At 41.8% G+C, this 12,946-nt stretch overlaps 1 protein-coding gene across 1 annotated transcript; it reads left to right on the forward strand.

Moving 5' to 3' along the window:
- The first annotated feature begins 1,032 nt into the window (after window positions 1-1,032).
- LOC133815219 (uncharacterized) lies at window positions 1,033-3,115 on the forward strand. The gene is made up of 5 exons (XM_062248076.1): window positions 1,033-1,165; window positions 1,417-1,715; window positions 1,924-2,445; window positions 2,528-2,620; window positions 2,771-3,115. Exons 1-5 carry the CDS (start codon window positions 1,033-1,035, stop codon window positions 3,113-3,115), a joined length of 1,392 nt encoding a protein of 463 aa, XP_062104060.1.
- Window positions 3,116-12,946: the final 9,831 nt, after the last annotated feature.

The following is a 12,946-nucleotide window of genomic DNA, read 5'->3' on the forward strand; positions in this document are numbered from 1 at the left end:
AGAAATTCCTTTCTCTCGCAACCCTTCAAAAAATCCCTTGACCAGGCCGCAAAACATGGGCCAAGTAAAATCGACTGCCCAGAAAAAGAAATTAACCAACCCTTTAAAAAATCAGCTTGCTTCTCAGGCTGAAATTCCTTCGACGAGCGGTCGAGCCGAAAACACTCATCCCGAAATCCAAACACAGGCCCAACCCCGGGACGTCCTTCGACCAGACGTCGAATGGTACGTTGCTCCTCCTAGACAAATTACTGCTAGGATGCTAACTAATTACCTCATGAAGTACGGACTTCCTGGGGCAACTTTATTCAAACCCACCAATGACCAGCGGGCAAACCCGCCTGGCGGCGCCTTCAGCACCTGGTCGAGATACCATATTGAGGCAGGAGCAATCTTGCCTCTTCATCCTTTTTTCCAGGGTGTGGCCAATTATTTCGGGGTCGCTCCTTTCCAAATAACTCCAAACGGGTACAGAATGCTTTCTGCTCTCTATATCCTATATAGCCATAAAAAGTTGCCTATCCCTATGCCACATGAGATCAACTACCTGTTCGATCTTAAATCCAACCCCAACCAAGACAACACGGGGTTTTTTCATTTCTCTCACCAGGAATCGACTCGCATCTTCCTGAGTGAGACTACCTACAAGTCCAATGTAGGAAAGTACTTCCAGGAGTACTTTTTAACTACTGATCTGGTTGCCAAAATCCTAGCCTTCACCCAATGAGGTAATTTCTTTATTCTTTGGTCGTTTATTTCTTTTTATTATATCTGCATCCTCCTTAGAAAATTAGTACTCATTATGTCCATGGCAACGACCAGCTCCTACTCCAGAAATGGAGATTCAAGCAACATCCCTGGCCAACATGACCCGGCGTAGAGAAAAGCGTCAAAGAGCTGGTCACTGAAGCCAACCTAAGGCTGGTCGGTCTTCTGGCACCTCACCAGGATGTGAGGGAATCAACGGCAGGGAGTGCCACTGGTGAAGAAGTTCCCGAGCAGCACCAAGACGTGTCACAACCTCTAAGGAGGATGACAACTGGGGTGACAATCAGGGAACCTTCCAGCACCCCGCGAGCAGAAACTCCCCCTGCCCCTTTGGGAAAGGGAAAAAAGAAAGTTTCCGAACAACTTGCACCCATCGAAGAGTTTTCAGATGAGAACGGTACTGTCTTCTCACTCTTAGACAGTTTGCCCATTCCTTGTCATTTATTTGACGGGGACGGTGACTTTAAGTACACACCCAATTTAAATTCAAATTTCTTCCAGGCAGTGAGTGAGTGTAGCAGTAGTTTAGTAAGTAATGTAGCGACCAATAGTTATAGCTTGGGTATTTTACTTATAATTTCCTTGTTCTCTTTTTCAACTCCATCTATACATATCTTCTAAGTGCTCACAATGTTTCCTTACTTGCAGATATGTCATTTGAAGATATGTTTGACCGCTATAGCGCACCTGCTGCTCCTTCGAGTAAGAAGAAGGATAGCAAGCGACATCATGGAGAGAGCAGCAAGGCTCCTTCTACCAAAAAGGCCCAGACTGGGGATCCTTCAGCAGTCGCTCCCTCAGCTGCTCCCTCAAGAGAAACAACGCCCCCTCTGTCTCCACTTGACCAGACGTCTCCACCTGCACCAGTCGACCAGAATCCTACCCCTCTAGCACCTGCCCACCAGACACGTCACGATCAACCTGGAGATGTCCTGACAAGCACTGTTGTCAGCTCAGCCAAAGAGAGAATATACAAACTCTCAAAGCACAAACGCAGCCGAGAGGCCATCATCGGCACAGACTCCATGTAGGCTGATCAGATAATAAATCGAGCACTGAGCGAGATAGCCAGTGTAAGTTGCTTTCTATTGCTGAGCTTTATTTATTTTACTTAGTCATTTTCTTCCATCATCTTATCTCTTTATCTGATCGTAGGGAATGCTGACTATGACTGCCGGTTGGCGCTGCACGGGGACTTTGGTCACCAAGAACAAAGAATCTGACGCCAAGCATAATGAGGAGGTCAAGGTGCTCGAGGGGAAAAACGCTGAACTGCTCGGGAAAAACACTGAACTGCTCGAGCAAAACTCCAAGCTGGCCGCAAAGCTTCAACAGTATCAGACTACCCTGACCAAAGCCAATGAAGACAAAGAGAAGTTTAGGGAGTGTGCTAAACTTAACTTTCAAGAGGCCAAACAGCTCGAGACTGAGCTGATCGCAAGCAGAAAGGAGACTGAGGAGCTGGAGGGGCGTGTCAAGGAGCTCGAGGAGACTACTGCTAGCAACTTGGAGAGGTATAGGGGAGCCACCTTCCATTACTTTTATGAGCCGTGGTCAGCTCAGCCAAAGAGAGAATATACAAACTCTCAAAGCACAAATGCAGCTGAGAGGCCATCAGGCACAAACTCCATGGAGGCCGATCAGAAAATAAACCGAGCACTGAACAAGATAGCCAGTGTAAGTTGCTTTCTATTGCTGAGCTTTATTTATTTTACTTAGTCATTTTCTGCCAGCATCTTATCTCTTTATTTGATCGTAGGGAATGCTGACTATGACTGCCGACTGGTGCTGCATGGGGGCTTTGGTCAGCCAGACCAAAGAATCTGATGCTAAGCATACTGAGGAGGTCAAGGTGCTTGAGGGGAAAAACACTGAACTGCTCGAGCAAAACTCCAAGCTGGCCGCAGAGCTTCAACAATATCAGACTACCCTGACCAAAGCCAATGAAGACAAAGAGAAGTTTAGGGAGTGTGCTAAACTTAACTTTCAAGAGGCCAAATAGTTTGAGGATGAGCTGATCGCAAGCAGAAAGGAGACTGAGGAGCTGGAGGGGCGTGTCAAGGAGCTCGAGGAGACTAATGCTAGCAACTTGGAGAGGTATAGGGGAGCCACCTTCCATTGCTTTTATGAGTTCTGGAAGCATAATCGTGGGACCAACTTCAATTATCTTTCTGAGCGCCTGAGGCAAACTGAAATAGACCGGTGCACTGCTCGCCCGGAGGAAGAAGAGAGAGCCAACATTCTTGCCTTCCCAGAAATCTCCCTAGCCACAGGAATTGAAGGTGCGGAAAATGAAGTTGGAACCACCGTTGACCAGGAAAATCCTGAAGACCCTCATGCCTTGTAGTATTTTGTTTTTCTTTAATTTTATCTCGTAGTCAAGACAATTTACATTTTTATTGCTGCACATGCAGCTTTTCTTTTAATAGACAATTACATCCGAGCAGTAACTACTCGTGGTGTAAAGGGATTCATTTTTGATATTATAATACTTGCCTTTTATTATAACGTCTGTTCGCATGACTGAACTTAGCATAGTACTTTGGTTTGATTTCACAAAATAATTTTTTTTTGAAAAATACTCTAAGTACCCTAGCATGCTTTCACTTATTTTGCTCGTGTGTTTACATACCTTTTGATATTCTTTGCTTACCAAATACCTTACATGCCCCCCAAGTGATTGAGGAGCTTTAGGTCCTTGGTCACTTGCCTTGACTAGGACCTGTTCGAACATTTCTGCTCGAAATAAATACTTATAAAAATGAAAATATAGCAAAACAACACGCGTAATGAGCAAATACTTGTAATAAATACAATAGTTGGCAAGATTGATTGACTGCGCATAGTCCCTTTTATTTCTCGTAATAGATGGACAAATCGTGTTTGTACGAGTGATCAATAAAATGATCTTACACTTATAAGCGATTAGTCACAAAAAATGACTAACCCTTGTTCATAAACTTGTAAAAAGTAAAATTAATACAAGCCAATTCTTTAAGAAGAATTGTTTATTGATAGTACTTGCGCAGGTGTTCTCCATTTAAGCGGGCAAGTTTGTAAGTGCCTGGATGGAGGACTTCTTCGATTTGGTATAGTCCTTCCCAGTTAGGTCCAAGTACCCCGGTGGCTTGGTCGCGGGTGATAAGGTAGACTCTTCTAAGGACTAGATCTCCCACATTAAATTTCCTTTCACGTACTTTAGAATTGAAATATTAGGCGACCTTTTGCTGGTAAGCTGCTACTCGAAGTTGGGCTTGTTCACGTTTCTTGTTGATCGAGTCCAATGATTCCATCAATAACTGACTGTTGGCATTTTGATCGTATGATATCTGTCGATGCGATGTCGGATCTAATTCAACAGGCAGCATAGCCTTATATCCATAAGCTAGGGAAAATGGAGTATGGCCGGTTGCTGTTCGATGGGATGTTCTGTACGACCAGAGGACTTCAGGCAACTGCTTTGGCCATGCCCCCTTTGCTTCCTCAAGCCTTTTCTTCAGAGTATCCTTCAGTGTTTTATTGACAGCCTCGACTTGCCCATTTTCCTGTGGGTGAGCAATTGAAGAAAAGCTTTTGAGAATGCCATGCCGCTCACAAAAATCCATGAATAGATCACTATCAAATTGCGTGTCGTTGTCTAAGACGATTTTTCTTGGCAATCCATAGTGACACACAATGTTCTTGACCACAAAATCTAGCACTTTCTTGGCACTTTCTTGGCACTTTCTTGGTTGTTATGGTTGCAAGTGGCTCAGCTTCGGCCCACTTCGTGAAGTAATCAACAGCCACCACAACGTATTTGACGCCGCCTTTCCCTGTGGGAAAAGATCCAATTAGGTCTATACCCCATATTGCGAATGGCCACAGACTTTGCATCTGCTTTAGCTCATTAGAGACTGTTCGCGGAATCTTGGAGAATCTCTTGCACTTGTCGCATTTTCGAACAAATTCCATCGAGTCTTCGTTCATTGTTGGCCAGAAGTATCCTTGTCTTAGGATCTTTTTTGATAAACTCTGCCCCCAGCGTGGTCCCCAAAAAAGCCTTCATGGATCTCTCTCATCAATTTTTTGGCCTTTTCTTTTGAAATACACATGAGGAGTGGCATAGAGTATCCTCTTCGGTACAGAATTCCGTTGACCAGGATGAACTTAGCAGCCTGTCGCTGAAGAGTCCTGGCTTTGTTTCTGTCCGTCGGTAACACACCATGCGTCAAGTACTCAATGAAAGGTGTCATCCATGTATCCACTGCCTGAATCACCAGAGAGGTTTCTTCTACTTGGATGCTTGGTGCGGACAACCGATCAACATGTACTATATTTAGTGTGTCAGCGTCCTTGGTACTTGCTAACTTGGCCAAAGCATCAACGTTCGAGTTATGATCATGAGGTCCTTGTTGGAGAGTATACTTTTCAAATTGTGCCAACAAATCTTTTGCTTTATTCAAGTAGGCAACCATCTTTAGACCTCGGGCCTGATATTCTCCAATGATTTGATTAACCACCAACTAAGAGTCACTGTAGATTTCGAGTGACTTTATGTTCTTGTCTCTGGCTAATCATAACCCTAGGAGCAGTGCTTCATACTCTGCTTCATTGTTGGAGACCATGAAGTCGAATCTGATTGCACAGTGGAATCGATGTCCTTCAGGCGTCACCAAAATCACTCCGACTCCAGCGTGGTGTCCATTAGAATAACCGTCTGTGAACAACTTCTAAGAGGGAGTCTGGCTTTGAGGTTCAGGCTCTTTTGTCTGCTCGCTGTCTAGAAGCCCAGTGAGCTTTGCGATGAATTCGGCTAGAGCTTATCCTTTTACTGCTGCTCGTAGTAAGTAAGAGATTTCAAACTGCCCAAGTTCCACCACCCACTTTAATAATCAGCCTGCGACTTCTGGCTTCTGCAGAATTTGCCGTAGAGGTTTGTCGGTTAAAACTGTGATTGGGTGAGCTTGGAAGTATGGCCACAACTTTCTGGAGGCTAAAATTAGGCAATAGGCTAATTTTTCAATAGGAGGATACCGTAGCTCCGCTCCTATTAGCCTTTTGCTTACATAATAGATGACTTTTTGCACATTCTCCTCCTCTCTTACCAAGACAGCACTAGCAGCGTATTCGGTGACCGCCAAATATATGAACAAAGTTTCCTTTTCAATCGACTTAGATAGGACCGGCGGTTGCGACATATGCGTCTTTGAAGCTTGAAAAGCCTGTTCGCACTCCTCCATCCATTCAAATTTCTTGTTGCCTCTAAGTAGATTAAAGAACAGGACGCACTTGTTTGTCGATTTGGAGATAAATCTACTTAGAGCAGCAATCCTTCCGGTCAAACTTTGAACATCTTTGATCTTCGTTGGAGATTTCATACCGATCAGGGCCTTGATCTTCTCGGGATGAGCTTCAATTCCTCGCGAGTTTACTATAAATCCCAAGAATTTCCTTGATCCAACTCCGAAGGAACACTTGAGGGAATTTAGCTTCATCTGATATTTATTCAAGACATTGAAGCATTCTTGCAAGTCTCCTATGTGTCCTTCTGCCTTCTTCGACTTAACCAACATGTCATGAACATATAATTCGATGTTGGTACTGATCAACTCCTTGAACATGTGATTGACTAGTCGCTGGTAAGTCGCACCAGTATTTTTCAAACCGAAGAGCATTACTTTGTAGCAGTAAAGCCCTGTCTCAATCCGAAAGCTAGTGTGATCCTCATCAGGTGGGTGCATACTGATCTGATTGTACCCAGAGTATGCATCCATGAATGACAGGATCTCGTGTCCTACAGGGGCATCGACCAGCTGGTCGATTCTCGGGAGTGAGAAATAATCTTTTAGGCAGGCTTTATTGAGGTTTGTGAAATCTATGCACGTTCTCCATTTGCCATTCAGCTTGGGTACTAGTACGGGATTAGAGACCCACGATGGATAAAATGCTACCCTGATGAATATGTTCTCCTTTACCTTCTTGACTTCTTCCTTCAAGGCTTTTGATCTATCTTTGTCGAGCAGCCTTCTTTTTTGTTGTACTGGTGGAAAAGTTTTGTCTATATTCAAGACATGGATGATAACTGCGAGGTCTAATCCAACCATGTCTTTATGCGACCAGGAAAAGACTTCCTGGTTCTTCTTCAAAAATTCTACCAGTTTTTGTTTGGTTGTTGTCTCTAAGTTTTTACCGACTTTCACAACCCTGGTCGGATCTACTTCATCAAGTTGGACCTCTTCAAGGTCCTCAATGGGTCCTACTTCTTCATCAAAATCCCCAAAGTGAGGATCCAAGTTCGTATCCTCACTTTGGGAAACACCCTATTTGGTGACACAATCACCTAAATGGGCTTGTACTTCATTGGTCGTCTGCAGCTCTTTTCCGGCGATTTCCCTCGATCCACCTTTCTTTGCCTTAGATATCGGGGAGTTTTAGCACTCCCTCGCTTCTCGTTGATTTACCAATACGCATCCTACCCCTGCGTCAGTTGGGAATTTCATGACAAGGTGCCAAACCGAGGTAACAGATCGCAGGTCGACCAGAATAGGCCTTCAAATTACAACATTATACATGGAAGGACAATAAACTACTATAAAAGTAGTGAGTAATGTCATATTCGCGAGCGCAGTTCCTGCCGTAACTGGGAGCCTAATCGACCTTGTTGGCGCGAGTCCTTCGCCAGAAAAACCATAATATGGTTTGGTTGCACGACTCCAGGTCTTTGACGGACAACTTCATCCTCTCTAGTGAAGACTTATACAAGATCTTGACTGAGCTCCCCGTGTCCACCAACACCCTCTTAACCACATGTTTGCAATCTAGACGTCAACGACTAGCGGATTTGAATGTGGGAATCGTATGTGCTGAGCGTCGTCTTTGGATAAGGTTCTCAACTCTTCCTCTGTTCGCTAGCGCCTAGCCGGTCAAAAACGTTATGATGTCTGGGCTGCCCCTCAGCTCCTTGGCTCATAGGCCTATTTTCTCTTGGTGGGGGGTTCCTATCCCCACCTCTTTCCTCATGCCTTTGACCAGCATTCGTCCTGTCGGAATCAGCCTCATTATAGTCATGGCTGTTCTTAAACTACGACCGACTATAGCGTGACCGGCTGGTCATGCTATTTCCTCCTCTACCTGGCATCTCCCGAGCGTCAGGGGGAGGCCTGCGTTGGTCAGTGGGTCCCCGTGCATTATTATGCCGTGGGGGTCCCCTGACCGCAGAGCTTGACTTGACGTGCCTTTTGTTAGCAGAAGGACGTTGCCCCCTACTCGGTGGATTTGGCTCATTGGTCCCTGGGCGTCTAGGGCTTCGAGGAGGCTGCCCAACCCTATTCTGCCTCTGGCGCTGGGGATTGCCTTGACCAGCTTGAGAAGGTGGCTGCTGTTTAGGATCCTGAATTAGGATGTCCTGCTGAGCAGCAGGCGGTTGCTTCGGCCTTTGAGGGCTTCCTAGCTGAAGCGGAGGACTCGGATTTGGGGCCCGTTGCGGTGGTGCATTTGGTGGCTGATCTGGTTGAGAAGCCGGTGTAGCCTGTCCCCTAGCCAACTAAATGGCTGCTTCTAAAGCGGCTGTGGCATCTCTCTGCCAGCAGTCCAGGTCTGCCTGCCGCTCATTCATCTCCTGACACTGACGCTCGATTTCCCTCTGTTGTTGCGCCAAGGTCTCCGCCGCATTCTCTTGATTGGCCTTCAGATTGGCCAACTCATCCTGCAACACACTTAGTGTTGTCCTCAACGTTTCAGAGTCCATTTCTTCCTCCTCAAAATCCAAGTGTGGCTCATTTTCAGCCACATTTGGAGGAGGAGGTTGAGTGGATGCAGCGCCAGAAGTCTGTCCAGCTCTCTTGGATATCTTTGCCATTTGATCTTCTTAAAGTTCTTAATTAAGCTCTCAATGAAAGCACCAGAATGTTGACCCTTGATTTGGCCAATGACACGGAGTCAAAATAGCGACAGAAAATGAGGTGAAAATAAGAAGAAAATCAAATGAAAAGTAAATAACACAAAAGATTTATAGTGGTTCGGCCCCAATGAGATGGTAATGACCTACATCCACTTAGTGTTCTTATTGATATTGAATCCCTCTAATGTGATCAAAGAACTAGGCATCTTGAGTTTCATAAGTCTTAGGAAGATTACAATTTCGGTGGATAATCACACTATGCTTTTCTCTCTGAATACAAAGATTAAAAGTTCAAAAGTCTAGAAGTCCCTTCCTTGAGCCCTCCTCTTCTTATTTATAAGCTCAAGAGGGTTACATGGGCCGATGGGCCTTAATTACAATTAATATCAACATATCAAGGTAATAAAAGGAAACATTATCAATGTAATTATTACAAGATTACGTATCCCAAAGGAAGTAAATGAGAGTATGCGACCAGACTAGTCGCACCTCATCAAGAGACTTGATGAATCAATTATTATCTGGTCGATGGTGGAACAGGACCTCTTCACTCGAAACCGCCACGTGTAAGAAAATCTTGCCACGTCATCGTGAGCCATTTTTTTGGATAAACAGAAGTATGGGGGCCTTTGTAGTGAGAACGACATACTTGATTCAGCTGTCCTCCATACAAGCACAATTGTTAAGGCCCATTTACCTGATCTTGACTTAATTGTATAGGTTCATTATATTAGTTAAACCTAAATATTGATTAGCAACAAATTAATTCTAAATTAATTGAATTTGTTTCAATGTGACACTTTAGAATTAATAAGAAAGTATAGGACTTTGGTTTTAAAAATTCTAATTTTTTCAATTTTTTGGTAAACCATAGTCATTAATTTTCTAAAAATAAATAATAAATTTTTTTAATTTTATAATGAGCTTATTTTAAGAATTATATTCAATCTCCACCGTTGGTTTAACAACGTCAATAACTTAATGGGGTCTCGAGACGCTTTGATTCGTCCCCCCACGGAAGGTGTTCCTTAGTTATTTTGACAAGGTTAGATTTCGAAAGATAGATAATTATAGGTCAAATTCTACTAGACTCACCCCTACGGTGACTACTAGGACTAAATCTATGATTATCGAAACTGTGGGTCTAGCTCATAAAATAAGAGATTTTGATTTATTATTTTGATCGAATAGTAGGTTGTTAATAATGGTGTCTATTATTAAATGAGTTTACAACTCTATTTAACTAGTGGTATTTTTGACTCTTGCCAACCAGGACAAGGATCTCATAGATTAGTTAAAAACCTAAAGAAATAGAGATATGACTGTTTTTATTATTTTTTCTCATATCTTACATATTTTTGGTATATATTGTGCTATTTCTTGAAATTTGTGTGAATAGGAGTTTTATTGAGAAAAAGTGATTGATTTCTATTTTATTGATAATTTGTAGTTTTAAGTTAAGTAGTGTCTTTGTCTACTCCCATCCTTTCTCAACTTTTGATGGAGAAACTCACTGGAGAAAACTTCCTTAATTGGAATAAGAATATCAACATAGAGTTGATTGGTGACAACTCAAGTTCGTCATGATTGAGGAATCCCCAGAATGAGCACCTTGTCTGCACGTTCGTGATGGCACCATAAATGCTTGGATAGGACTGTCTCCGCACATACGTGATGACACCGTGAATGCTTGAATGGCACCATGTATGCACATTCGTGATCAACTAAACTATGGTCTGACGCAGCTCATGAATGAGCTTCAAATTTTTGAGCCTATCATGGGTGGACCTAGTAAGGGAGGAGAAAATAAGACTACTACTGCTATTGCTGATCTAGCTAAGGCTGAAGCTAACCAAGCTTCGTCTTCGAAAGCTAGAAACAAGAGGAAAGGTGGACAAAACAACAACTCCAAGCTTGCAAAGGCTGCAAAGACGATTGCAAAACCAAGTACACAGACGCCTAAGGGGAAGAACAAGAAAAACAAGAAAGGTAAAGTTAAGCGTTTTCACTACAAAGAGAAGGGGCATTGGAAACAAGATTGCCCCAAGTTTCTAGCAGTGAAAAAAATGTAATGATTATAGTTCATTTATCTTGGAAACATGTGTTTTAGAGAATGATAAATTTGTTTGAATTATTGATTCTAGATCTACCAACCATGTTTGCAACTCTTTACAGCTTCTTAAATCGCGAGAGGAAGTGGACGAAGGAGGGTTAAAGCTTAGAGTTGGGAACGGAGCGTTCATTGCAGTCCAAGCTAGAAGAATAGCTCGTCTGAAGTTCGGAAATAATTGCTTAATTTTAAATGATGTATTTTTTATTCCGGATTCTAGTATAAATTTAATTTCAGTTTCCATGTTGCAATTATAACGATTTGTTATGAATTTCACAAGTTTTAATATATCTATTTCTTTCAATGGATCACAATTGTGTATTGCATGTTTGGAAAACGGGCTTTATATTCAGCGACCTAACGAACCCCTCGCTCTTAACAATGATTTATTCAAAGAAGCTAAACCTAGGACCAATAAATGTCAAAAGACTGATAACGATAATATGACGTATATATGGCACTTGAGACTAGGTCACATTGGCTATGATAGGATTCAAAGACTTACAAAGGACGACCCTTTAAGGGAACTCACCTTAGGTGAATTACTTGTCTGTGAATCTTGTCTAGAAGGCAAACTGATCAAGCATCCATTCTCTGCAAAGGGTGACAGGGCCCAAGAATCACTTGGACTTGTGCATTCAGATGTTTGCGGACCTTTGAATGTACAAGACAGGGGTGGTTTTCAGTATTTTGTCACTTTCATTGACGATTACTGTAGATAGTCATGTCTTTACCTAATGCACAAGAATCAAAAACATTTTCAAAGTTTTAGGAATTCCTAGCGATGGTTCAGAACCAATTAGGTAAAATGTTAAAGATCTTGCGATTTGATAGAGGTGGAGAATATTTGGATATGCAGTTCTAAGATCATTTAACTGAACTTGGGATTTTATCACAACTTACTGCCCCAGGTTGTAATGACCCAATTTCTCTAGACTTTTGGACCATTAATGAAAACTATACACAAACACTAATTCTTAATAACACTTACAAGTGATAAGATCATAACTTTATTAAAACTTAAAAATAACAAAAGTCAAACTTATATAAAATTGAAGTTAGGATATGGGATCCCATTGTTTTAAAATCAAAACATGACATAATGATAATTAAAAAGAGATTACATAACAAAATGCGGAAAAATACATATAAAAACCATAAGAAACAAAAACTACATCCTCAAATCGAAACTCTCAGTTCTTTGAATCCATTCCGCCTCAATACACATTCCCCAAGCTTCCAAGAACCTTTCCCGCCATTAGAACTATTTTCCTGCACATATAAACAAAAAGGAGTGAGCCTAATGCCCAACAAGGAAAATCTAACATATAACCATATACATAAAGATTCATAATGCAACATAAAAACATACCATAACACTTATGTCACATACATACTATAATGGCCATTATTACTTGGGGTCCCATAAACTAAACAAGTCATATGCCCATTAGATTAGTGGGGTCTTGCTAGCTATGCAAGTCATATGCCCATAATCTATTTGGGGCTTGTTAGTCATATGGGTCATATGCCCAAGTCTACAATCATACTTATCATAACATAATGCATAACATAAAATCATAAGATAACATATAAAAGCATATAACACATAAATCCTATCCTATTTTCCTTACCAAAATAACCGGGATATGAGAACTGAGTTGGGACCTTGGAACACTCCTAAAAACCATTTATAATATGGTGAGTATATTGAAGAAAAGGGATGAAGAGAATGGAAGCACTATACCATTGAGAATATACTTACCAAAAACTTATGTGCTTAGGAACTTGGATTTCCTAACCAAGTATAAGAATAAGGTTAGGATGAGTAGAAGACTATGAGAATTTTAAAGAACATAATACATAAATGGACTAGAGTTTGGAAATACCTTGAAGACTTATATGATCAATCTAAACCTCGAACCGAAATGTGAATAAACCTTACTTCCCCAAGTGTTTGATAAGCTTATAATTCCCAACCCAAGTGTTTACACTCTCACACTCACCTAGCAACTTGCAGCCTCTGAACTTAGAGTAATAGATGAATAAATGGCTGGGTACTAGGTCCTATTTATAGAGTTTAGGAATGAAAAGATCTTCATTTAACTTGAATAAAAATAATGGCTTTTTAAGTGAAAATAATTTGAATTATTGTTCAGCAGAGGCTGAAGACTCGTTCAAAAAGA

Source organism: Humulus lupulus, chromosome 2, assembly GCF_963169125.1.
Source record: "Humulus lupulus chromosome 2, drHumLupu1.1, whole genome shotgun sequence".
NCBI classification, from domain to species: Eukaryota; Viridiplantae; Streptophyta; class Magnoliopsida; order Rosales; family Cannabaceae; genus Humulus; species Humulus lupulus.

Bases quoted from the DNA above. Each gene is read 5' to 3' on its own strand.
- LOC133815219 (XM_062248076.1), top strand. From the start codon at position 1,033: ATGACAACTGGGGTGACAATCAGGGAACCTTCCAGCACCCCGCGAGCA. The intron at 1,166-1,416 runs GTACTGTCTTCT...CCTTACTTGCAG, and splicing joins AGAGTTTTCAGATGAGAACG to ATATGTCATTTGAAGATATG. The intron at 2,446-2,527 runs GTAAGTTGCTTT...ATTTGATCGTAG, and splicing joins CACTGAACAAGATAGCCAGT to GGAATGCTGACTATGACTGC.